Source organism: Sparus aurata, chromosome 2 (genome assembly GCF_900880675.1).
Source record: "Sparus aurata chromosome 2, fSpaAur1.1, whole genome shotgun sequence".
NCBI lineage: Eukaryota > Metazoa > Chordata > Actinopteri > Spariformes > Sparidae > Sparus > Sparus aurata.
The window spans coordinates 35,408,694-35,435,188 of record NC_044188.1 but is presented as its reverse complement, the minus strand read 5'-3'; the positions used below and the strand labels follow the sequence as shown (position 1 = coordinate 35,435,188).

Below are 26,495 nucleotides of genomic sequence, written 5' to 3'. Positions count from 1 at the left end.
ACAACCAAAAACAATAACCCTAAACCTTTAGTATGTCGTCTTTCACGCTGTATAGGCAATTTGTACTGGCTGTCAAATGGTTTGCAGCATTTGTCAAATGCCGGCTTTTTGATGGTATTAAAGGGCTGCATCTCTTTAGCGATGTAGCGAACTACAATGTCTGTGAGTGTGCACCATTTTGCACTGTCCTGTTTGTATTTTGTTTGTTGACTAAATGCCCCAGTAATTGTGGACTGTCTGAAAGAGATGTCCCCTCTGTAGCTTTAGTTGTAGTTTTTTCCCCGCTGGGAAAACTACATTGGATGATTATGCTTTAGGTGCAGATGTATGTTTGTTGTATTGCCACATTTAGTTGTTACTTTTTTACAACAAATGCGACACACCAGGTTGTCCAGGCTAAGTGGTTTACCACTCTGTTTGAATCCGAAGTGCTCCAACACTGCAGCTGTCGTGTTCGACTTTGAAACCAATTCCATCTTTGTTTTTATTCCGTCAAATCTCAACTAGCGTTACCTCTGGCTTGCTACTCCTCACGGGGCTCTCATGCTGCACTTTCTGTTATGTCGGGGGCAGGGTCCCGGCTCCCCACACAGAGACAAAGAGTGACTCGCAAGAGGGTTTACGTGAGAGACACGGGGAAAACAAGCATGCGTATGGAAATTATTGAGGCCGGCAAAATTATCAAGCTTATTTTTATTTAACATATGATTAATTGATTTATTGATTATTAAGACAGGCCTATTGGGCACTGATCGTTATTGGACGATATAAGTTAAAAGTTTGATCAGTGGTCTCTATAAAGCCCAACAACAAAGGTAGATCAGATATAAACACTCAAGACAGTTTCTCTATGCACTGCAAAAATGCCACACAAAATGCAGAACCCTTCTGTCAATATCAAGTGCCTTTATTGTTTTAACCAGCGCAAAATATTTGCAAGGTCCTGCCAGCCAGCCGTTTGCAACTGAGGGGATAGATGGACCATTACCCAGGAGCAATTCTCATTACGTTATGGCTTGAATGAGTGAGTGACTAAACTCAAGGCTTAGTTACAACAGAGCTAAACACACTCGACTGCTTTTATCACAATGTGAATGCAGTTAAATGTGCCATCACAACATGTGTACTCTAAATAAATGTGCACATAAAAACAACACATAATTTGCCAGACGTAATTTTGGAAAGAATTCTGTCACCTATTGACTTTGTCTAAGTTCTTTCTACAGTTTACAGATAACTTCTTATGTTCTTTTAAACCTATTGCTGTAAATCGATGTAAAATGAATAGAATTAGTTATTTCCTCAACATTTTAATGGTTATTTTATCATGCCACTATGGACTAACTACATATGATGATAAAGTTATAAGTCCTGATTGGAGCACCCTTAAAATGGATCGATTGCAAAACAGAACAGACCTTCCTGTCTTAAGCCTGATTTATGCTTCTGCGACGCGGCGACGGCGTAGCTACGTCGTCGACCCTACGCCGTCATTGAGCATTCGAAGTTCTGCAACGAGGGAACGCATTGTTCTGCAATTCACCGCCAAGCCGCTAGGGGGGTGTGGCTGTGTCTTTGTTTGGTTTCGGGGGGTTCGGGGGATTCCTTGGTTTTCTTCCGGTCAGACAGTAAACAATGGCAACTGAGATGGAGCGGGTGTTTTTGAAGCTGGAGCTCGTGGTTATTGAACAACAAATGCTGTTATTACAAATGTTGAAGCGCAGGCGAAGCAGAAGACATTTGCGGAGGTGGTCTGTCCGACCACTGAACCAGTCGAGGCTGAGAAAGGGTGAATTTGCCACACTGGTTCGCCCACTGAGGAACCTGGATGAAGAAATGCACTTTCGGTACTTTCGAATGTCCACGGGCAGATTTGACGATCTTCTTCGCCGTATACAGCCTTTAATATCGCACCAGACAACTCACAGCATGCCTGTTGATGTTGCCAGCAAGCTGTGGCGGCTAGCTACAAACTGGCGTCGAGCACTGTGTCCAGCGCTTTGTCTGAGGTTTGCAAAGCATTGTGGACAGCCCTTCAGCCCGAGTTTTTGCCATGTCCTTCAACCAGCCAGTGGGAAGCCATGGCAGCAGATTACTGGCGGCTGTGGAACTTCCCAAACTGCGTTGGAAGCCTCGATGGTAAACATGTTACCGTAAAAGCACCGCCACATGCAGGAAGCGACTACTTCAACTACAAAAGGAATCACTCCATTGTGCTGATGGCAACATGCGATGCCAGGTAACCGAGCTAAATAATTTAAAACTTGTTCGTTTGATCCGAGTCCATGTTATACCTGTGTACAAATCCACAGTAACCACACTAACAACATGCTCTGAATTTATGTGTTTTACAGATACCGTTTCACAATGGTGGACGTGGGAGGATATGGAAGAGAGAGCGATGGTGGCATTTTCAAAGAGAGCGAGTTTGGGTCAATGCTGCTCGACCATAAACTCAATCTGCCCCCACCAGCTAAACTTCCAGGGACCGCAGTCCAGATCCCTCATGTCATTGTTGCTGATGCTGCCTTTCCCCTGCACTGCAACATGATGCGTCCCTTTCCTGGTATGTATATAGTATTGTGTATGTGTGTGTGTGTGTGTGTATATATATATATATATATATATATATATATATATATATATATATATATATATAGATAGATAGATAGATAGATAGATAGATAGATAGATAGATAGATAGATAGATAGATAGATAGATAGATATAGATAGATAGATAGATAGATAGATAGATAGATAGATATTATTGTATAATAATTTATTGTGCTTTCCTATACAGGACTAGGCATGAGCATGGACAAGCAGGTCTACAACTACCGCCACTCCAGGGCCAGGCGGGTAATTGAAAACACATTCGGCATCATGACTGCGCGGTGGAGAATTCTTGGGAGACCAATAGAGTTCCTTCCAGAAAAAGCTGTGGATGTTGTCAAAGCCTGTGTGGTCCTACACAACTACCTCACCTACACCGATGAAGTGAGCACCCCAGACAGCAGATACATCCCGCCGAATTTTGTGGACAGTGACAGTTCTGGATCGGTGCAGCCTGGTGAGTGGAGAAAAGTGGTGGCCAATGACTCAAACCTCGTCGAACCTGTGGATCCCACACAGATGTCCAGGGCCCGTTCCACCAGAGCTGCCTTGGCTGTTCGAAATGACCTGATGGCTTTCTTTCAGTCACCTCAAGGAACCGTGCAATGGCAAAATGAGATGGTTTGCCGAGGCAGACTCAATCAGTGATGTGCACAATGTAATGATGGTGTGTAAACTGTCTATGTTGTTGAAAATAAACATCAAAACAACCCTTTGAAAACAAACTTGTGTTTTATTCTTCAATATACATTGTAATGTATAACAAGTAATAAATAGTAGAATATATATATACAGAATATATATAAGTACAATATAAAGTGTCACAGCAAAGTTAAGTACAATATAAAAAGTCACAGCAAAGTACACTCAAACCACACAAAAACAAACAAAACTATTTACAACTATTTACATTTTTTTTTTTTAGTTCGACTACTGTCTACTCTCATGGATGAGTGCATAGACTTTAAACATAAGATCTGGTCTCAGGTCCTCTAGCACTCTGCGGAGCAGGCCGGCCACTGTTTGCCCGAACCTGGAGCACTCATCAGTCCCCTGCTGTATCTTCTGTTGTAGCTCCATTCTGCGTTCCTCCAAGTTTGCCAACTGTTTTACAAACTCATCCTGCTGGTCCCTCTTTCTTTTCGGCTGAGACACGGGGGACTCAACTGGGGCAAAACATGCAGGAGGAGCACGAGGAGCTGGAGATGCAGGGGAGCACGAGGAGCAGGACCAGGAGATGCAGGAGCCGGCAATTCTGGTGTGGAAGGCCGGGGAGACAATGGCACAGATGAGGCCGTGTCGCTCTCTGCCGAACTGGACGACGTCTGTTTTTAATACAAGAGTGAATGCTTTATTAGTCCATGTGTTTGATTACAACCAATAGTCAATATTACATGTTGTTTGCACATAAGCACACGTACACACATACCTTTGCCTCGTAATTGGAGTCCGTTTCGCGGTGCTTCACATGTGGTGCCAGCCACGACATAAAATGATAAAAAGCTGGCACTTTTTGGCCGCCTGGGTTGCCGCTTCTTGTCGCGGAGGTTCTTCCACTTTTTCATACATTCGGCTACCTCCAGCCCCGTGTTGTGCGAAATTTCCCGCCAGGAGTTGTTTGCCATTTGGCAATCCTTGTACTGTCTTGAAGACGAGTTGTAAAGGTGGTCATATTTTCTGACCTCCTAGATAATTCTCTCGTCTGCCTGGTCCTTTTTTTCCGTGCCGCTCATACCACAAAAACTTTAGAAATGCAGTGTTGTTATACTGTTGACCGGAAAAGCAACTGCCGGAAATGACGGACCAATCACAGTCTTTGCCGTTCGCGTCTCGACGCGTCGACGTGACGCGTAGTCAGGATTTTTTGGAGGCGCACGTCAGGCTATGGCGTAGGGTTTGCGTAGGGGTCTGCGTCGACGACGTAGCTATGCCGTCACCGTGACGCAGAAGCATAAATCAGGCTTTAGTCTAATTTATTCTGTACCATTCTTTTGAGGGCCTCCATAATGGGTTCATAATTACACCCAGTGACTTCCATTATTACTTAGTTTGTCAACAGATTTTCTAAACATCCAGGAAATAAAATCAAACCTCCCTGCATTAGGTGCACAGGTTAATATCAATTCCCTAGTGGAATCTCTTTGCCAAGTCACTCGACAAGACTCTTACAATTACCACGCCTTATGACAGTCATGTATTTCCATTTAACAAACAGCACAAGGTTTTTACAATAGCTACCAGGAAATAAACTTTATACTTTGTAGGGTTGGGAGCTCACCTGCGTAGATTGGTGTATTGAGCATATTTTTTTGGCAGACAATAAGACAAATGCTATTTTCGGAAAGACGTACGCAAATGATAAAATGCAGCAATACGAGGCGAAAACAGAAAAAATGCAATAATGAAGTCATGGACAATATTTAACAAATATTAAAAACGGGTGAGGTAGAACGAGCCTTTCCAGGAGTAGGCTCTGTGAAATGCTGCCACACTGGATTGGTTGGTTTTTAGCTCTGCCATTTCTTTAAAAAGAATAAACAAAAACACAGATCAGTGTCCATCTTGTGCAATCATCTTACATTCATATCAATCACATTATGTGTACATCATATGGATGGGTGCATATGGTTAACTGTGCAAGGGTAAAAAGCTTCAACATCTACACCACGGACTTGATGAAGCAGTTCTTGCTATAAAGTGCTTGATGTGTAATTTAAGACTACCATGGTTTTAATTTTTCTACATAAATTAAAATGTCATGTCTTAGGCTACTATGCAACCTAATATGCAAAGACAACACGATAGTCTAAAGGAAAATGTAAAAGAAGCTGCCAGAATGGCAACCCCAGAACATAAATTAGCAGAGGAAAATAATGTGATGTCAGATGCACATTAAGCAACAAGCTGTTCAAGTTTCTGTTCAAAATTGCATCAACGTTAACAGGAATGAATATTCAACCAAGTATAAAACAGTTTCTCAAAGTTTTAAAAGCTCTCCTTCAGTTGGCGCAGCACTCTCATATATCGCCAAAATGCAGTGTAAGGCAACAACTAAGTTAAACAAAGACTAAAGATGCTTTGAAAAGTTTAAAACTTACCCTTGTGTTGAAGAGCAGGCTTCCAGCACTCTCCTAGTGGGGGAGGGGCTATGCATGGTCTGCGCGTGCAGTGCAGCGTCTCCAGCAACACGGAGCTGCCTGTGGACGCCTGTCTGTAAATAATGCCGGATCGGCAAACGCAGCAGCCCGCATCGGCTGATGCCGATACAAATGTCAAAAACGCAAAAATTGGTCGATAACATCGGCCAGCAGATGTATCGGTTGATCAGTAGTATGTAGATTATATACTGAAACTTTAATGCTTCAGCCATAAAATGCAAAATGGTGACCATTCAACATCATTACTGAAATGTGTACCTTCATTGAAACTTCTGTCATATTACTGGAGATGCACCGATCGATCGGCAACTGATCGCGATCGGCCGATAATGCCCCTATCGGTTTTGATCGGAGTTCTCAAAATAGATCACATCAGGCCGATCAGATGACGTTTAAGTATAAAGACAGTGCATTAACTGCATGCAGGGAGGGAATTTCATGGCTGCCGTTGCCCCGCACTTTGGCCTTGATGCCCTGTGAAAAAAAAACTCATCGTATGGCCACAGTGGCCTCTGTGCCCCTGGCCCGGCCCCGGTCAGCGTAGCGAGCTTTCCCTGAATTACAGCCACCTGAGTGCACAGTAGTCACTCACAGTAACTTCAGTGAGTCCGCGGTTCGCGCAGGTGGAGTCTCATCATCACGATGATCTCACGTGAAAGCCTCTCAAACAGCAGCAGCGTCTCAAAACAGAAGTACGAAACTTACAGCACAGGTGCGAAAGCGAGCGCAGCCGGTTTTGACATGATACGTAACTGACTTATGTGGTAGGATTTAGTCCGGTAAAGTTTGAAATATATTCACAGATTTGAACTTCCCGGATCAGTAACTCGTAAGTGAAACCTTGTTAAAACACAAACGACGGGTCTTTTCTACCGTAGTAAGGTAGACAATGAGCTACAACCGTATGTTAATCAAAACGAGTGTCTGGACATTAACTCTGGTCTGTATGGTCAGCCAGCTGTGAGACGAGGGCGCAGGGACCGTCTACAAAGTGCAACACCGAAAAGAGAAACTACAAAAAATTCAATAACTTCACTATTATTCAGAGTGTAGTGTCACCAAAATCACTCCACACATCAGTGGTCTACTGCTGGTTATTCTACAATTTTTTGTTTGGAAAAAATGTGCTTTGCCATAATTTTGGGGAATTTCTATTGGGAGAAATATTCAATAACACTAATATTCAGTGAGGTGTCACAAAAATCACCTCACCCTAGCCCTACTTAACAAAAACTACTTTCTAATGTAACTTTAACTTGATTTTGGTATAAAAAAAATGTTTTGATACACAATCCGGGTCTTATTATAAATTAGGATGTTATGGTGTCAGTCTGAAAGGTAAATCAACACATTTTACCCAGTGGCCTTTGTGCCCTGTCATGTGGCCTTGGTGCCCCTGAAAAAAAAACTGAAGGCCAAATGGACTTGCCCCTAAAATGACAAAATTCCCACCCTGACTGCATGCATTCCCACTAGTAAGCTACAGTTACTCTATGTAAGCTGAGTCCAAGTTTACTCTAAGAGAGTCTCTAAAATGTGAGATATTGCACATTGCCTCAGCCTGCAATAAAACGGTGGTCAATTCATGATACTTTCTCATCTCCTAATTTTTATACTTAATAATACAATGTCAATGTTGTGTAAGAAGAATCATTAATTGAATATATTAAAGTTACACAAGACAACAATATAGAAGAATTTATGGATTTGACGCTGTGATCGGTGATCAGCAATATCGGGATCGGCAGATACTGCTTTCGGTGATCGGTGATCGGCCCCAAAAATCCTCATCGGTGCATCTCTACATATTACCCAGTTCTTAGTATGTTATGTGAACAAAATGATGCCACTACAAAGCTAAAGAATTAAAATGTTCTTCATCTCCCCTTGCAGACCTGATCACCTTAGCTGTCATGTCAAGCATGTCCATTCTTCAGAGAGGCCTTTCAAGTGCCAAGTTACGGTAAGAATTATGACTAAGTGTAAAAATGAAACCAATAGGCTGAAAAGAAAGAGTCAAGTTTAGAGTTTCATTCAAGCATTTTCTCATTTGTGCTATTGTTTTGTTTCAGAAACCTTTAAAAATGTTTGAACACAAAGATCCTGTCTTTATGTTATGAAAATCCCAGTATGAGAGAATCTGGTTCCTCAGAAAAATAAATAAATAACTGGTTTTCTGTCCCAGGCCTGTACCTCTGCCTTCGCTACCAAAGACCGCCTGCGCTCCCACATGATTAGGCATGAAGGCAAAGTAACTTGCAACATATGTGGCAAAATGCTAAGTGCTGCCTACATCACAAGTCACCTCAAGACCCACGGCCAAGCCAGTTTCAGCAATGCATGTCACAATAAAGGTAGGCCACATGTCCTATTTTTCTTCTCTTAACTCCTCACTACTTTGCTCACTTTCAGTGTAACACAGAAACATTTGGCATGTTTAAACTGTGATGTAAGCACTTCATCCACACACCTACACCTGCACCAGACATATTGGATACATAATTTTCATGATACAGATCTGGGGTTTTTCAGTCAGCACACCACTCACCCAGCAGTGATTTGATTTACGGTGGAACTGAAATATAGAAAGCCACTGCCTCAATGGCTGCTTCACAAGTCAGTTGTTCCTGCAGTTAGTGCCCTAAATGAACTTTCTTTAATCAACCCCTTTCAAGTCGGAATGTTGAATTGTGAAAGTCTGAGACTGACATAGTGTCTGGCTAAGCTTCCTACTTCAACAAATGATAACTTAAAGGGATATTCCGGTGTAAGTTTAATCCATGTTCTAACACACCGTGACACCGAGTAGGACCCCCCCTCGAGAGATAAAGTTTGCAGACCGCTAGCTTACGTAGTATTAGCATCCTCAGAAACGACCACACGACAACAATACATTGCAGTAAATAGGTCAAGGTATAAACTGCCATCAAAAAGCCACAAATAAAGCTCAGAACAGCACCAAACTTCAGCAACATTAGAAACAAGGTCCCAGCACATATTTCGAGGCATCAAACATTTGATATCGTTGCCGTATTTGTCGGAAAAGATAAACAAAACTCACCACCCAAGAAGCCTTACTTGTTGTGGGGAAGCCCTGTGAGTCGATTACCAAGTGCAGTAGAGTTCCGCAGCTCAATGATGATCATTACTGCAGGACTCTATCCCTTTTAAAAGAAACAAAAAGCAAAAAAAGACATAGACAGAGAGAGATGTTATGTCCTGAGGCAGGATATACATATTATAATTGAACAAATGTATCCTGTAGAATTAGATCACAGAAATCTGTGCTGAAAATGTTTCAAAGTTAAGTGTTTTATATACACTACTCAAAGTTAGTTAGGGATATTGGGAAATATGTTTATTCTCCGACCTGTCTTTATTTTCATATCGTGTTTTGTGATTATTTTTGGTGAAAAAAAAAAAAGTGAAACATTTCATTTGACTTTCATTGCATATTTCATATAACTCTGGACACATACCCCGCACTTGATCATAAGCACACAGTCAAAAACGGATATTTCCACTATGTGCTTCGATGACAGCCAGAAATTTTTGGCTCAAACTCCATGCCAGATGTTGAATATTGTTTTGCGGAATAGCGCTCCATTCTATGATGGCAGCAGCTTAGAATTCCTGGAGGTCACATGGTGGTGGGTCATGGGCATAGACAGAGATGCTCTATGGGGTTCAAGTCAATTGACATGGCCGGCCATCAGTGTTGGGAATAACGGCATTAGAATAAACAACGTTACTAACAGCGTTACTGTTTTTCAGTAATGGGTAATCTAACTAATTACTATTTCCATAGTTACAACGCCGTTACTGTTACCGACTATTAAATGTGGGGCGTTACAAACTGAAGCTGATCATTGAAGCTGTTGTCATCCGACTCGGCTCTCAGCCACCGGAGCTGCAGAGCTGTTTTTTTTTCCTCCGGTGAGGGAGGAGGGAGGGGCGAGACAACCGCATAAGTGATGATTGATTGGCTCTCTAACGTTGAGTGAGAGTTCTTAAGCCAATCAGTGGCAATGTTCGGTTTACACACAAGCCACACACGCACACAGCAGCCTCTCACACACAAACTAGCAGAGGTGAGCTGCAACAATTGCGAGTCCGGAGGGAAAGTTAACGTTTTCAAAGTGGAAGTACAGACATTACTTTAATCTCCTTTGTCTACATTCGTTGTAAGCAACTCTGATCTAATGAAGCATCTCTCAGTGGCACACGCTTCTACAAAACTAACACTGGCCAAAACTCTGTTGCTGACACTGTTGATGATGATAGCAGGCCAGGTGTGGCTAACGTGAGCTCTGCTAACAGCTTCACAAAAACTTGTGACACAGACTGAATTGAATGCAATGATAGACAGGTATGTTGTTGAGAACTTGCTCCCGTTATCAACAGTTGACTCAGTCTCCTTCAGAGCACTCATTGGCAAAATAGGTGCCGGTCCGCCATGCAGAAAGACATTTTCTAAATACATATGTAGATGTTGAGTACGCTAAAATGACTGCCGAGCTCAAAAGGGCGAAGAAATAAAAGTAATGAATAGTTACTTTTCCTGGTAACTAAATACTTTTATAGTGAAGTAATTTCGATACTAACTCAGTTACTTTTTGGGAGAAGTAACTAGTAACTATAACTAATTACTTTTTAAAAGTAACGTGCCCAATACTGCCGGCCATTACATGTCAGGGACACCATTCTTCTGGAGATGCGTGGTGACCATACAAGCATGATGTGGGGGCATGTTGTCATCCATGAACATGAAGTTTGGGGAGTACTGGTGCCACTTGGGGATAGCGATGGGCTGGATGATGTCCTGCAGGTATGACTGACCTGTGACTGTTCCATTGATAAAAAACTAATCAGATTTATATCCATCAGTATTCCAGCGCACACAGTTAAGCCACCTCCTCCAGCACTAGGATTTAGGACCATGTTGATGACTGCACAGCACTCACACCTTCTCCTGCTTTTGAGAGTAAACATCAATGACAACAACTGCTGGATGGTCAATTCATGATGCCTTTCATGCACGAAACTGGTGTTCTGATTTAGAGATACCAGTCTGCTAATGACACTGAGGCATTTGGAGCTCATTAGCAACATCAGTTTGCTTTCTCACTGTCTGGATATTCGAACAAAGCCAGGTGACGCTACTACTCAGTCAGTTTACATTGGTTGACCATAACTATTTATTATTTAATGACCACAATGGACACTCAATCATCATTTAGTGTCGTTTATAGCCCCAAAACAAACATTTTTGCTCAATAACAGCTTCAACTATATTTTTGTGAGTTTTGAGTTTGTCCCCTCATCCGAGTTATAGCCCCACAACTGAACTAAAGTGGTTACAAAAACAAACAAAACAATTTTTCATAACTCAGGGCATTGCAAATATATTGGGCATGTTAAACCAAGAACGCATTGAAAATTTGTATGGATATTGGCTGGAGGGGATCTAGTGACCTGTTGGCAGCAGGCAGAGGCCTGTGCTCTGCAACAAAGCAAATACATTTAGTTAAACTTCACCAATTCTGTCGAGGAGTGGATAAGATTTTAGCCAGAGGAATACCAGAAGCTTCTGCATGGCTATCAAAAGTGCCTAATTGAGATGAAAATAGATGAGTGACAAAAAAATTCACCATCTAGATTTAACGAAGATACTAACCTGAGGTCGTAGACAAGAAGTTAGTCTGTTTCAGACAGGTCAAATTATTTGCCTGCACTGAGCAAAGAAAACAATTAAGGAGATTGCTGAAAATCATAAATGTGGATAAGAACTCTCCAATGCATTTTTAAAACTTGGAGGGAAAGTGGTGGACCATGATCTTTGAGGAAGACGTGCTGAAAAAAAAAAGAAAATCCAGAATGATACTTGATCAGTAGGGGTGGGAATCTCTTGACAACTCACGATTCAAAAAGATTCGATTCCGATTCAGAGGTGAATGATTCGATTCTAAACCGATTCTCGATGCATCTTGATGCAACAATTTTTTTGTGTACATTTCCATGCATGATTTAAAATGATAATAATCAAATCTGAGTTTGCTAATCACTTCCTACATTTGTGGTGATCATTAAAGAACATCAACAGATTAATTAACTTAATATTTAATAGGGCTGTCAAAGTTAACGTGTTAATCATGCGTTAATGCAACTTCCTTTTAATGCCGTTAATTTTTTTAAAGCACGATTAATGCTCGGTATTAAAAAAAAAGGAACGCACATTGTTTGATTTACGGCCGTCACTGGCACCTGTAGTCTTGATCCAGAGGGTGGCAGAAGAATAAGAAAGGGAATCAGAAGAAGAATAAGCAGGGTTGGCGTTCGGGAAAAACACGGTGGACTGAAAAGCGAAAGTGAAAGTAAATGTAGAAAGGACTTATGAACGGCAAATTCACTTTCAAAACACTGCCAGATGGTTCCGGTCGATAGGACAAAAGTTATCTGCACGTACTGTCGACATGAAATGAGTTACCATTGAAGTACGTCGAGTCTCAGATATCATTTGCAAGCCAAACACACGGCAGATGCAGTGAGCCCCCCCCCCCCGTCAAAAGCAGACATCACCATGTTTTGATCCCATTTAGGGTGAGGGGATATTTTTTGAGCCTTTTTATTTGAAGTGCATGATTTTAAGTGTTAAATAAACATTTTCAAAAAGCAAGCATATTTGTCCTTTCTTATGTTGTTAAAAGTATTAAGAACATGAACAAAATACATTAAGGTACATTTAGAACAGAAAGAAATGTGCCAAAAAAATTGCCAATTGCAAGTTAACTGTGGACAAAATGCGATTAATCGCTGTTAAAAAAATTAATCGTTTGACAGCCCTAATATTTAATTATTTTGATATTTTATTAAAGAAATGGCTTTTCTTTGCCACAAATAGATTTGAGATGAACAGGGAATCCTGGCAATGAGCATATCCCTGAGAGAAAAACGGTATACTGTAGCCTATATAAAAATAAAAAAGCTTTCAATGAAGCTTGCATTTCAACACATTATGGACCTATGTATCAACTCATACTAAAACATGAATACTTTTGGTCATTGATAATAAAAAATAAAATGATTAATTTTTCTTCTCTATGTGTCATTAAAGAAAAAGCTGCTCTCAGTCAAAGGTAAGAATAAGACTTTTCCAATCACAAAATCCTCCTGTTATGGGAAATAAGCAGCATATCCCAGTGCTATGTTACTTTATGCTGCTTGCATTTCAACACATGCAAAAAGTTGTTGCACAATGTGTTGAAATGCAAGCGGCGCACAACAAAGCACGACTGAATACAGATGCAAGTCCTCGGCAATCAAATTTGCGGTAGAGTTTGTAATTCGCTTTGGTCTTTCCGAGTTGGGTGGAAAATTTTATGTCGCTTGCTCGATGGTCCTCGAGTTCCGCCTCTTGCGTTCCATCACCATTACGTTGTCAATTAACATTTAGAAATTCGATTTCTGACTTTTGTAAATCGATTCAGAATCATCCACGTCCGCGTCTCGATGCATCTAAGAATATATTATTTCTCCCACCGCTAATGATCAAAGATCACTTAAACATTTGGTTAAAGCCCCTGTACAGACTTTTCATTTAGTGTTGATTTTGGCGGCCCCGCTGGACGAAAGCGGTAGTGTTTTGCCGGAATGAAGACTGCATTTCCCATGAGCTCTAGCGCCCACTGTCGTGAAGACGTTTGTCTGGCCGGCACGTGTAGATTTGTTTTGGAAACGTCAGAAAGACGACGGGACTTGCTTTGAGAACTTTTTTTTTTTTTAGCAGCTATCTGCAGCGTGCATATGGACGAGGTAATGTGTCTATTTGTATTTCTACTTAATATAATATGCCGCCGGTGAAACAAAGTAATGCTGCTGTTGCACTGCAATTTCCCAGCTATATATATTACCCACGGTGCTACAGAGCTAGTGTTACAGCAAAGTCACAGTGATTGTGATGGATGTTTTGTTCTAAGTAAGAAACTGAATCATTTATAATGACAGAGGATATTACCGATGCATCGTTGCAGGTCGGCTGGGCTGATACACACAGCTGAAATGGATGCGTGATCTAAGACGTTTGTTGTCGTTTTCACGAGTGTCGTATCTAGAGCTAATCTAGTGGTAATGTTAGCCAGCTTTGTTGTAACAACATGAATTCATGTATTGCTGTAAACTACGTCCCGCATTACATTTCATAAATGAAATAAAATTTAAAAACCTGTCTAGGAGGAATCGGGCGAATTATGGATCCGACCCTCCCTTCAAGCCCCGCAACTCTCTCCATCTCTGGAAGGAATCGCCAATGTTTATCCGTGTTTTAGCCCTAGCTCGATCGGATTCCCTCTCTGCCTTTCGTTGGTCTTCGGTTCGAATTCTTTTTCTTTTCTTTGTCTCATTATCAGCCATGATTAAAGTTTTAGCTCGGTTAGCACTGGCTAGCGTAGCAACAAAACAGCTATGCCGTATCACTTTGGCCGTATCCTGAATGTCGTCAGTTCCGGTCTGACTGCCGTAAATCGTTTCGTCAGTGGTCCGACCCGACCAATGCCTTTCAGAGGTATAGAATTAGACTACTTAGAAAAAGCGTATCTTCACGCTGATGGGCTCATTTGCTGTTGTAGGTAACAGAGACACATCAGCAGAAACCAGAGACTTTTCTATATCCAGTTAAAAACTCCGTACAGGGGCTTTAAATTAAATTGTAAAAAAAAAAAACTCACAGCTATGTGTAATAGTGAGGGTAAGAGCATTTCCACACACACAGTGTCCCTCATTTATCAATCTTGCGTGAAAACGGGTGCATATCTGAGCACAGAATTGGTCTTACGACAGGACACGCGTATGATTTATGAAACATTCTTATCTGACCAATCCTAGCGTTGGGATGATCGGGTCTTTATAAATGCGGGGGCTGAATTCGATCGTCATTAACACGTTACGCCCTTAAATATTCCAGGTTCGGAGGCCTTGCCCACTGAGGTCAAACATGGAGAGAAGAAACACTGGCAAGAAGATAAACTTTTCCCAGACGGAGATCGGCATCCTGGCAGCGCCGGCATATCAAAGGCACTCCATTCTTTATTGCAATGTTGTGCAAAACTGAACAGGCCAAAATAATATTGCACACTTTCTCTGGTGTATACAGCAGCGTTCCCCCTGCTGGTCCAACCTGCCCTTCAGCAACCCTAAGCAGCCCTCCACTGTGACGTGTGTGCGCACTATTAAATCTGCGTTCCTGCTCTGTAGCAGGGTTTGCCAGCGGGGTTATTAGGTATTCCAGTAATTAGTTGTCATGTTAGGCTATTTAGCCTATCATATGTTATTTTACAAAAAATAAATGGTATCAGTAAAAACATGGGCTTTTTTTTAAATTTAATTAAAAAAAAAATTTTTTTAGTCGTTTTAGGAATTCCTTTGGATCTGTTCTAAATATGTGACTGCTTATTCTTAATGACAGCTGAGGTTTTTTTGATAATTATTTTCAGACTCAGCCAGATTTTGCTGTGCTGCACTGCAAATCCACAGACTCAGATTTGTGTACACAAGCTCAGACCTGACGTGAGTCCTGATCGTAGCTTCCGCTCACGTCGAAATTGATAAATGCCAAAGCTTGAGTGGTAATGGTCATACGCATGGTTTTCTGCTGTACATTCGTTTGATAAATGAGGGCCAATGTGAATACAACTCAAGGGATTGGGACTTAACAGCTGTGTAGCCTTGAGATCCAGAAGTATCCTGTTCCAGGGTGATGGGGTCTCTCTTCTCACAGGGTGAGAACAGAGGCAGATAAAGTGATGCACCCATGATACCTAGTGCCTACCATACAAGCTTTTGGGGGCAATGTTATGATCTGGGGTTGCTTCAGTTGGGCTGTTCTAGGTTCAACAATATTACATGCTCAAAACATTAGGCCAGTTGACTACTTGAATGTACTGAATAACCAGGTGGATTTTTTTTCCACTGATGTAATTGGAATATTTCAAGATGACAATACCACAATCCATCATCCTCAAAATGTGAAAGACTCGGGGCGCCGTTTAGCTCAGTTTGTAGTGCAGGCGTCCCATGTACAGAGGCTTTGTCCTCACTGCAGCGGATCAGAGTTCGACCCGCGGCCTTGGTCCCTTTGCTGCGTGTCAATCCCCTCTCTCTCACCCTGTTTCCTGTCACCTCTTCAGCTAAACTATCAATAAAGCCATAAAAGGCTAAAAAAATATTAAAATATTAAAATAATAAAAAAATAAAAAATGTGAAAGACTGGTTCAGGGAGGATGAAAAATCATTTAAACAGATGGATTGGCCAACACAGAGTCCTTTAACAATTCTTTTAATTAATGCAACTCTGGATGGAAATGAATGTTGTTACATTGAATAAAGTCTTCTCCAGCACATCCCAAAGATTCTCAGTGGGGCTAAGGTCTGGACTCTGGTTGCTAATCAACTGCCAGGCTTGTATTGTGCATACTAGTCATGATGGGTGCATCACTTCATCTGCCTCTCCTCTTACCCTTACCAATCTTTATGCTCCCTAGCAAATTAAAGCCTTTTTATCCGATAAGCCTCACTGGTATTGGTTTTCTTAAGGCTAAAATGCTATTTAGTCCCAATCCCTTGATTTCTCTTTGCATTGTGTGTGTGGAAATGCTCTAATTTTGACTATTAAACATAGCCATGAGTACTACAGTTGTAAGTTAGTTGTTTTCTTTGCTTAATGCAGACCAATAATTTGACCCTTCTGAAACTCATCTTTTCCACAACCACAGGATGTGTCTTCCGACATGGTTGTTTATGAAATGAGAAGCTTCTCACTGCATCAGTTGCTTTGTTAAATACATATGGTGCCTTTTTTGGCCATGTAGTGTGTGTATATATAGATATATTTCTGTGATGGAATGAGTGGAACAAATACTACTTTTCATGGAAAAACATTCATGAATTTTGCTTCAGTAATGATTTTTTCAATCAAAGCTTTATTGTCATTTTGTTGAACCAACAAAGCAGGGCAACAAAAATTTGATTATGTTTCTCCAGGATCAATAACAGAAGACACAATAAATAACACACAATATATAAATATAAAAATGTAAAACTACAACTATGACTTAGGGCTCGTGAAGTGCAGTAGTGCACATGCTCCAGATGAGCAGTTCATTAATCTAACAGCTTGTGGAAGGAAGCTGTTGATAAGTCTGTTAGTTCGACCTTTATGGAACCATTTTCCTGATGGGATCAGTTCAAAGAACGTGTGGAGAGGGTGGGAGGTGTCCCTGATGATGTTCAGTGCCCTGCTCCTGCAGCTGCTTTGGAAGAGTTCTTGGACAGAGGGGAGGGAAACTCTGATGACCCTCTCAGCTCCTCTAACTGTTCTCTCCAGGGCTTTTTTGTCTGACCTACTGCAGCTGGAGGACCATGTCGAGATACAATACATCAGAACACTCTACACCACACCACTGTAGAAGGTCCTGAGAATGCTGATGGGGAGAGAGGCTTGTTTCAGCTTCCTCAGGAAATGCAGTCTCTGCTGGGCCCTTTTCGTGATCCCAGAGGTGTTTTTATTCCAGCATAGGTCCTGCGAGATCTGCACTCCGACGAACTTGATGTTCTCCACTCTCTCCACTGTGCAGCCACTGATGCTGAGAGGAGCGTGCTTAGGCTGTGACCTCTGGAAGTTGATAACCATCTCCTTTGTTTTGTCCGCATTGAGCACCAGATTATATTCTCTGCACCACCCCTCTAGGTGTTTAACTTCTTCTCTGTACATTGATTCATCATTTCTACAAATGAGTCCCACCACTGTGGTGTCATCCGCAAACTTGATGATCTGGTTCCCCTCGTGTCTGGATGCACAGTCGTGTGTTAGCAGTGTAAAAAACAATGGACTGAGTACACTGCCTTGAGGAGATCCAGTGCTTAGCATGATGGAGTTGGAAGTGTTATTTCCGACACGGACAGAATGAGATCTCTCCGTCAGAAAGTCCTGGATCCAGAGACATGTGGCGGTGTTCAGGCCGAGTAGGAGGAGTTTCTCCATTAGTTTCTGGAGGATGATGGTATTGAATGCTGTGCTGAAATCAATGCACAGGATTCTGGCATAGGTGTCTTTCTGGTCCAGATGAGTGATGACTGAGTTCAAAGTGGTGGATATTGCATCCTCTGTGGAGCGGTTGGGACAATAAGCAAACTGATAGGGGTTATTTGATGCAGGGAGGCTGTGATGTGTGGATTGAAAAGCCACTCAAAAGACTTCATCACAATTTGTGTCAGTGCGACGGGGTGCTAGTCGTTCAGACAGGATACAACTGATTTCTTTGCTACTGGTATTAAAATTGATGTTTTGAAGCATCTCGGGATGATGGCCTGACAGAGGGAGATGTTGAAGATGTCAGTCAGGACATCTGCTGGCTTACCAGAGCAGGTTCTGGGCACACGTCCCGGGATGTTTTCCGGGCCTCCCGCTTTCTATGGATTGACCCTGATTGCGGTCCTGCGTGTGTCTGCTGCGTTGATGGTTAGGGCAGGCCCGATAGATGGTGGAGAGGGACCAGCTCTCCATCTGGTTGTCGGGTTTGGTGCTTCAAAGCATGCAAAGACGTTGTTGAGCCTGTCTGGAAGAGAAACATCATCATCGTTGACCCTCTGCCTGGACTTGTCATCTGTCAGAGCTTGGACTCCATGCCACATCTGTGTGGTGTTTCCTGTGTCACAGAGGTGTCCCTGGATTTTGTCTGCATGTATTTTGCAGTGTTTATTCCCTTTGAGAGCACAGACTTGACTGAGCGGAGAGCAGTCATATCTATCTGAAGGATGCATCTCGTGCTGTCAGCAGCGGGCGAACCTGTGTAGTGATCCAGGGTTTGCGGTTGCCACGTTCAGTGAAAGACTTGACTACAGTGACATCCTCTGTGCACTTTGCAGTGTAGCTGGTTACGACCTGAGCATACTCTTCAATGCCTATGACACAGTGCTGATTCTGCCCGCTCAGGTCAGGTACGGATTTGTATTTTCACTGGCCTGCTACACTTTAGTAGTGGTTTGTAAGCAAGCACCAGCACAACAGATAGATGATCAGAGTGGCCGAGGTGGGGCGGGGTGTTGCCTTGTATGTATCTGGGGATTTTGTATACACCAGGTCGAGCATGTTCTCTCCTCTGGTTTGTCAACAACAAGTCAACAACTTGCTTGAATTTGGGGAAAACAGCCTTTAAACTTGTGTGGTTGAAATCCCCTGCCACCACTACAAAGCTGTCTGGTTGTTTAGTCAGGAGCTCACTGATGGGCTTCGTTTGCATTAGCTTTAGCCTGTGCTCTTGGAACTATGTAAACAACAGCTACAATCACTATGGAGAAATCCATCGGCAGATAGAATGGCCAGCATTTTACGATGAGGAACTCCGCTAGCTGAGAGCAGTGTTTAGAGACTTACGTGGCGTTTGCACACCAGTCTTTGTTAATATAGATGCACAGGCACCCTCCTCTACTTTTACCAGAGGTAGCTTCATCTCTGTTCGCTTGGAAAGCTGTCATCCCCTCCAGCTGTATGGCCTCGTCTGGGATATTGTCTTTGAGCCATGTTTCTGTGAAAGCAAACACACAGCAGTCTGTCCACTCTCAGTGGCTTTCTTTCAGCAGATGTATCTCATCCAGCTTGTTGTCAAGTGATTGAAGAAACGATGCTACTGCTCTCTGGAGGGGTTTGCCTTAAGCCAAGCATGGATCCCGGCTCTCTTTCCCCTCTTTTGTTTACGTTCACACATCTTCCGCTTCCTCCTCCTACAGTTGGCTGGCTCCAATAAGATCCCATGCTGCTGTAAAATCACAACCATTTGTCAAAGTTTTTGCAGCCTGCATTGCCCTGATTCTCTCGTCTGTACATTTTGAATGTGTCTGAATGAGTCTGGGATGGGTAGGACACCCAAAACATTCACTGTCATTGATCCCTGGAGGGGCCGCTGCATCCATGCTCGCCGCCATCACCATAGAAACGAGTTATATATTTTATGTTTTCTGAAAATGTGACCAAATGTCCTGGGTCAAAAATATACATCAAGTAGTTCTAATACAATTTTCCTTGGCCATTTTCACCTCAATTAGGTACTTTGGATAGCAGTATCTATGACAGTATCTTTGAAGTTAGGTATTTCTTCAGCAAATTACACATGTTCTCTATGGGTTCAAGTCAGGACTTTGGGAAGGCCATTCTTATACCTCGATTCTATCCTGATTTAGCCATTCCTTTACCACTTTTGATGTGTGATAGGATCATTGTCCTGTTGGAACACCCACCTTCATCCAAGACCCAATCTTCTGGCTGATGATTTTAAGTTTTCCTGAAGAATTTGGAGATAATTCACCTTTTTCATGGTTCCATTTACTTTCTTTCAAGCAGAAGATCCACTGCCAGTTAAACAGCCCCAAAGCATAATACTACCACCAACATGCTTGACAGTAGGTATGGTGTTCCTGGGGTTCAAGAGAGTTTTCCTACAGAAGGTTTTTTCTTTGTCTGTGTGATCAGCAACAAACGTTCATCAAGATTAAGGTTACAGGGTGCCCCTTTAGCTCAGTCAATAGAGCACGTGACCCACATACAGAGGCTTTATCCAGGCTGCAGTGGGGTAGGGTTCGAGTCCGACCTGCGTCCGTGTGTCATCCCTCCTTTCTCTCATTCCATTTCCTGTCATCACCAAGATGTTCTATCAAAAAAGGCATAAATGACCACAAAGTTAACACATCTGGAGAAAGATGCAAATGACGGTTCTCAGTCATCCAGGTCAAGTTAATTCTAATTGCTGTATTTTAGGCAACTGGACTTTCAGTTTCTTGAACCCAGACATTTCACCTCTCATCCAAGAGGCTTCTTCAGTTCTAACTGATTAAGCAGAGGTTGTTTTGTCTCCCCATTCCTTTGAGGACAACAACGTAAACATACTGTCCAGGGAGGACAGATGGTTTGAGAGATAAGTAAAAGAATCCTTCTATGTCAAACTGGAACTGCCATCTTTGAACAGAGGCGGGGGCCTAAGACATTACTTATGACTGACCTACAATGCAGTACTGAGTTCCACACAACTTAACAACCATTCCCACCTGTGCTCAACTAACAAATCGGAAATTCAGAGCTCACACATGTTTATACGACTCTGTAAGGACACTCCCACACAGAGTTTAAAAGCCTGCAAACTCCCTTCCAATTATTTAGAACAGAAGAGGCCTCTTGGAGGAGAGGTGAAATATCTTCAAGAAACTGAAATAAGTCATATGATACAGCAGTTAGAATCTGGAGCAAGGGCTTCTGTCTTGTACACCAGCCTCTCAGGTGGTAGCAATGCAAAACACGGTTGACCGTGGACAGTGACACCTGTTTGGTCTTTTGGTTGACTCTTGACCATCCTGACTAATTTTCTCAAGAGCAGCAAAATCATTGGAAAACAAGACAGTAGGTACCATTTATCCAGAAGTTTTAAAAATGTTCTATGTCATGGTGAATAATCTCTTGGTACTGCATCAGTGTCCAATGAGAACTCAGAATCTTCACCATATACCATTTTGAACGCCTGAAGGATTTTGGTCAACTTGCTAGTAAGAGTACACACAGGTAAAGCAGGTTCCTGTTGGAATTAAGTGGTCTTACGAGTGTTCAAGGTGCTTATATGTAGGTGCTTATGTATAGTGGAGTTACAACAACTTCCAGTTTAATGGCAAATTATTAACTTTCACACTGCTGCTATGGTCACGCCATTCAACTAAAACTCAAGCTCTAAATAGCTTTTCATCAAAATAGTTTTAAGATTGGCCTGTGAAAATGTGAAGTTGATTGGGTTAAAGCTGCGGCAGGAGCATGTTAAAATACAATACATGCAAATCACCTAAAATGAGCAAAACAATTTAAAATGGATGACTTCCTGTTTGGTTGAGATGGGGGCACCATGGACTTTTTTGTAGATGTAGGTGTGACAGATATGTGAACCAATTTCATTTGTGTTTGTCAACCTAGCTGTATGGGCTGTTGTAAGAAGTATAGAAAAGTGTGATTATGTAACTAGGTGGTACTATGAATGTAAAAGAATACTGGCATGTAAATGTCTTTAGGCCAGGAGTCTTATCACAAGTGAGGTTTGGAGCAGATTCAGCTATGTAACCCCGAGTTTCCACTGGATACGTGTCCGCTGCATTACGGCTCTGATCCGGTTTTGCTCCACCATTCGCCTTCCGACAATCCCCACCGGTTGCGCTTTGAGTCCGCCACGGCACAGTACGGTAGACAGCTGGCGTCGGGAGGCCGCGAAATTTCTGCGATAATCACATGATCACTCGCAAGCGCAGTTACAGGTCTGTGTTATAAAAAACAAAAACAAGTGTCCCCGGACGAAGGATTAACAGAAGAACTTGTGTTTGTCTCGTTTTTTGAGATTTATGTGCTGGTGTCAACACGGAGTGTTTTATTTTAAAAAGCAACCAGTTTTTATATTGTTGTTTCCATGCTTGACTTCCTGTCTGCTCGGTGCTAAATTCGTCTAAACTGCTGTGTCGTGCTCCGGCATCTGCCAGAAATAGAAGTCCTGCATATCTGCTCTGGAGGGCTCCGGACTGCCGGAGCTGGGACGGAGCAGTTCCCCAGCACACCGGACCTGGTGGAAATTAACACATAGACTAAAGTGAAATCTATCAGCTCTGCTGGCATGGCGGAGACAGAACGCAGCAGAGATGTATCCAGTGGAAATTGGCCGTAAGGTGGAGCAATTTCCTGCTTTATGGCACAACATCGGCTTTCACCATACCACCAAGGCCAAGCTTTTCCATGAATACTCAATACAGCATCATCAAAGTCTTAAGTGTTGTCTCACTATGTTTGAGGCAGATTTGGTCATCTGGTTAGGAATATGTCACTCCTTAAAACATTGAATTTTCCTGCTGCATGTAGGGGGCACTTGACCGTTACAGAATATTGGCATTTACAGCACTGGCAATCTTGTTCAGGCCGATTCAAAGTGAGTCATCTACCTCGTCATGCTGCCAGCTTTTAATCACTTTTCATCATGTGATCATGGGCAAAACCTATTAAACAGGTGCATTTTCACCATGTACGAGGTGTTACAAAGTTTCAAAGAAGTTTCAAAGCCAGTGTTTTAATGTTACAAATGCTGTTGAAATTGATATATGTTTGACCTCTCTGTTCTGACTTTGGTTTAAGTGATACTTTCAAAGAAAAGACACATACTTTTTTGTCCTGACTTCACTGGAAACTGTAAAGCCCATCAAAAAATGTTCAATATTTAACACCCTATTCCCATGCCATTAACTCAGAACTGTTGAAGTTGACTCCCAGTTAATAGCACCACCATTCTGTGCTCTTGTAACCCGATCTGTGTCTGTATTTCTGAATAGGCATAAATGACTGGCAGTGGAACCACTCAGTGCCACGAAAAGGTAATCAAGTAGCTGGTAGTCGAAACCCCAAAACTCTTGAGTTATAACGTCTGCAAATCAGCAAAACATAAGTGGCCTGTTGTTCATGTACCATGTCGTTTAAGCACAGAGGCATTTCTTGTCTCTAAGGACTGTCGTTATCGAGGTTCTTTTGTTTTAAAGATATAGAGTTAAAGTAAGGTTAAATTTCATGAAGCAGGATCAGTAGATAATTTAAGTTAACCAAAAACTGGACCATATAACAGCTTGATGTAAACTACTTGGCCAGAGGTAATCTTACATTACCAGTAACTTTCATTTCTTACTGATTTTGATCAGATTGACAGAATCAACTACCTACTTTTAGTGCTACCAATTATAGTAGCAAACATGTTTGATTAAAATTGAGTACAAGCATGGATGGGTAGTGTTTCCTACCAAGTTGGTAGTTGGCCAAGTCCTACAAATGACATCGCAACAACCAGGTGCTCTTACAAGCTTGTACAAAACAGCAGTATAAGTAGGCTTACAATAAAGAGTGTTCACATCACAATCAATGTGTTTATATGAGGGACATAATATCTCTCTCTCTCTTTCTCTCTCTGTCTCTCACACATTCTGTCGCTCTCCCTCTCTGTCACTCTTTTCTTTGCTTAACATGTGCTATTGACAGGAGATGGAAGGGGTAGGGCAAGGGGAGTTGATCCACTTGGCCCACCTAAGTAAAGTGTATGTGTGGGAAACACTTGGTGAAACAAGACAATAATGTCCGTGATGTGCTGGCCTGGAATACATTTTACAAGGTTAAATTTCCAGTCCTGCAGTGTAAATCGCACCAAGCCTTAGGCACACACAAAGCTCAGGATGTCCTACATGATAGGTCCCTGTTCAAAATAAATCTTTTAAAATTAAAAACAAATGGACAGTTAGCTGGTTAGTCTATTGATCCTGCTTTTTGAATTTACCCCTCAGGTGAGTTGACAGTAGGAGAGATTTTAAATCACTCCTTCCAAGTCCTAATTGACATCTCTCACAAAGGTAGGTTCCTTCAACAATATTACCACAGTTGACATTATGTATTAATGATGTATTGACATTTCCAGTGACCCAGCTAAACAGCCAAGAAGCATATAGGACGCTCTATCGCTGTTTTGGATGGTAGTACAAAGTTAAAAAGCCCTAAATTTACTCTTATTTGTCTTTATAAACACAGATGCCAACAACGTTCACAATTCAGCCCCATCGACACCGGTCACCAACTCGGCAGCCATCACCTCGGCCATGAGCCGCTGTGGCAATACCAGCAACCCTGTCACCATCGCTGCTCAGATGAACATCGCCACCAGCACCGTCAACATCACGTCACCGGTCAACCTGCAGCACCCTGTCACCATCACTGGCCCTGTGAACTTGGCCTCTGTCAATATACCTACAACAGCACATATGAATATTGCCCACCCCGTGGCCATCACCACTTCCATGCCCATGAATATTACCGGGCCACTCAACATTGCCATGAGGCCAATGGATAGCATGCCTTTTCTATCTCAAGTTCTGCCCTCCTCGCCTCCTTGGTAGAGCTTTTATTGACCATGTGGTGCCGATGTTGTTTTAACTGCCTAATAATGGATGAGCTTGTCAAATCTTAGTAAAATGGCCCTCTTGCGTGATATGTTATAACTAATGTTATACAACCACATACAGAACCAATATTTATTGTGGCTTAATTGATCAATATTTAATGTTTCAGATACCCATAACCCATCATAGAAAATTATTTGTTTGGTTAGTTGTTGTAGAGTATATGGCTACATATTACCTGAGATACAGTTGGCTTTCCTTAAAAGAAATCAGCCTTACTATTCTAAGGATGGGCAATATGGATAAACTCTTGCGTCATAGACAGTGTTGGGGGATAACATGTTACAAAGTATCACATTACTGTGATGACATTACACTTGTCTGTAGCAGTAATTTAAACCATTAAAGCTCCTAAATTGAGTAATCACATTACAGTTACTAATAACAATTGTGTCTTTACTTGCAGTACATAAGCTCTTCAATCGTTTGTTTGCACTCAAGAGATTCCGGTGGCTCGTGAAATTCAGATTGAGGGCATGGAGGAATAGAGGAAAGTTAATTATCATTGCTGCATGTGTCTGTTCAATTACAGGGGATCAGACTCCAGCAAAGGAAAGAAAAATAATTATTTCAGTGTAATAAAGTAAGGAAACAGCTACACAGTAGCCACAAAGTCACAAAGCTTAATTTGACGAAGTGGACACTATACAATTGAGGACAATGCAACTATCTCCTCCTCCTTTTGGCAGATGAAGTCTTTGGCAATCATAAACAATGCCAAACATAGGCATTTTGAGAGTTTGTGATTTGCTTCCTTTGTGTCACCAAGGAACCTTGTGTACATGACCATGCATCACTTTGTATCTTAAATCACTTCCTGCCCTCCATCTGCACTTCACACCATTAACAATGAAATGATATGACATCAAATGCAAACAAGTAGGGCTGCACGATTCTGGAAAAAATGTGAATCACGATTTTTTTGCTTAGAATTGAGATCACGATTCTCTGGCACGATTTTTTTCACAAAATGTTTATTGCACTGATGAACTTGAACAAAACAAAAAAAAAAACATTGTAGTATGGCCGAGGCATACTACTATGCCTCTGCCAAAGCAATGTTTTTTTTGTTTTGTTAGTTCTATCATTGGATGAGAAATGATTTTTACAAAAGTAAAAAAAAAAATTAGTCTTCCAGATGAGAGGGCATCCTCTAATACCTCATGTTGTACAGTGTTTATTGGGGCCGTAGCTTTGGCTAGGTGATATGTGATAGCTGCTGTGATCGGCTTTCTAAAACGGAGGCATAATATTCTTCCTTTTCCAAGAGCCGCCTCAGAGGTAGGCGTAAACATGTGACGTGACGTGAAGCCCGAAGTTGGGCTGCGAACAGTTGACAACGAATTTGTCTTCAAAATAAGAGCTTTACATTACACCCCATTGGAGTTTAGAACTGGGTTCTTAGCGGGGGGCTTTTAATTTGAAAGTAGCGACCGTTCCTAGCTTGTCGCTACAACAACAAGCTAGCAGTCGAGGCGGAAATAAGTGTACCGTCCGAGGCAGCAAATCGGCGGACCAAAACAGACCCCCAATTTGCCGCCCTCTGTCTAAAACCGCGGACCTAGCCGTCAATAGGACGGGCAGATTGGCGGCTTGCTGCCCTGTCTAAAAACGGCTTCTCACTCACTCCTTCCAAACACTTAACTGCAGGTGGGCTTCTTCCACTGAATCAC

At 42.1% G+C, this 26,495-nt stretch overlaps 1 protein-coding gene across 5 annotated transcripts in view; it reads left to right on the top strand.

Annotated features, from left to right (window-relative positions):
* LOC115568677 (vascular endothelial zinc finger 1-like) overlaps positions 1-25,191 on the top strand; it is a 60,521-nt gene extending 35,330 nt beyond the window's left edge. The window contains exons 3-7 of one of the 5 annotated variants that reach the window (XM_030396185.1): positions 7,666-7,735; positions 7,958-8,126; positions 23,161-23,202; positions 24,154-24,219; positions 24,395-25,191. In XM_030396185.1, coding sequence (XP_030252045.1) covers positions 7,666-7,735; positions 7,958-8,126; positions 23,161-23,202; positions 24,154-24,219; positions 24,395-24,759 — 712 coding nt within the window. In that variant the 3' untranslated portion in view covers positions 24,760-25,191. Of the gene's footprint in view, positions 1-2,354; positions 2,567-2,801; positions 4,336-7,665; positions 7,736-7,957; positions 8,127-23,160; positions 23,203-24,153; positions 24,220-24,394 lie in introns of those variants that run through there. The other 4 variants (XM_030396200.1, XM_030396208.1, XM_030396217.1 and 1 more) reach the window with 4 other exon arrangements.
* The last annotated feature ends 1,304 nt before the right edge of the window (positions 25,192-26,495 follow it).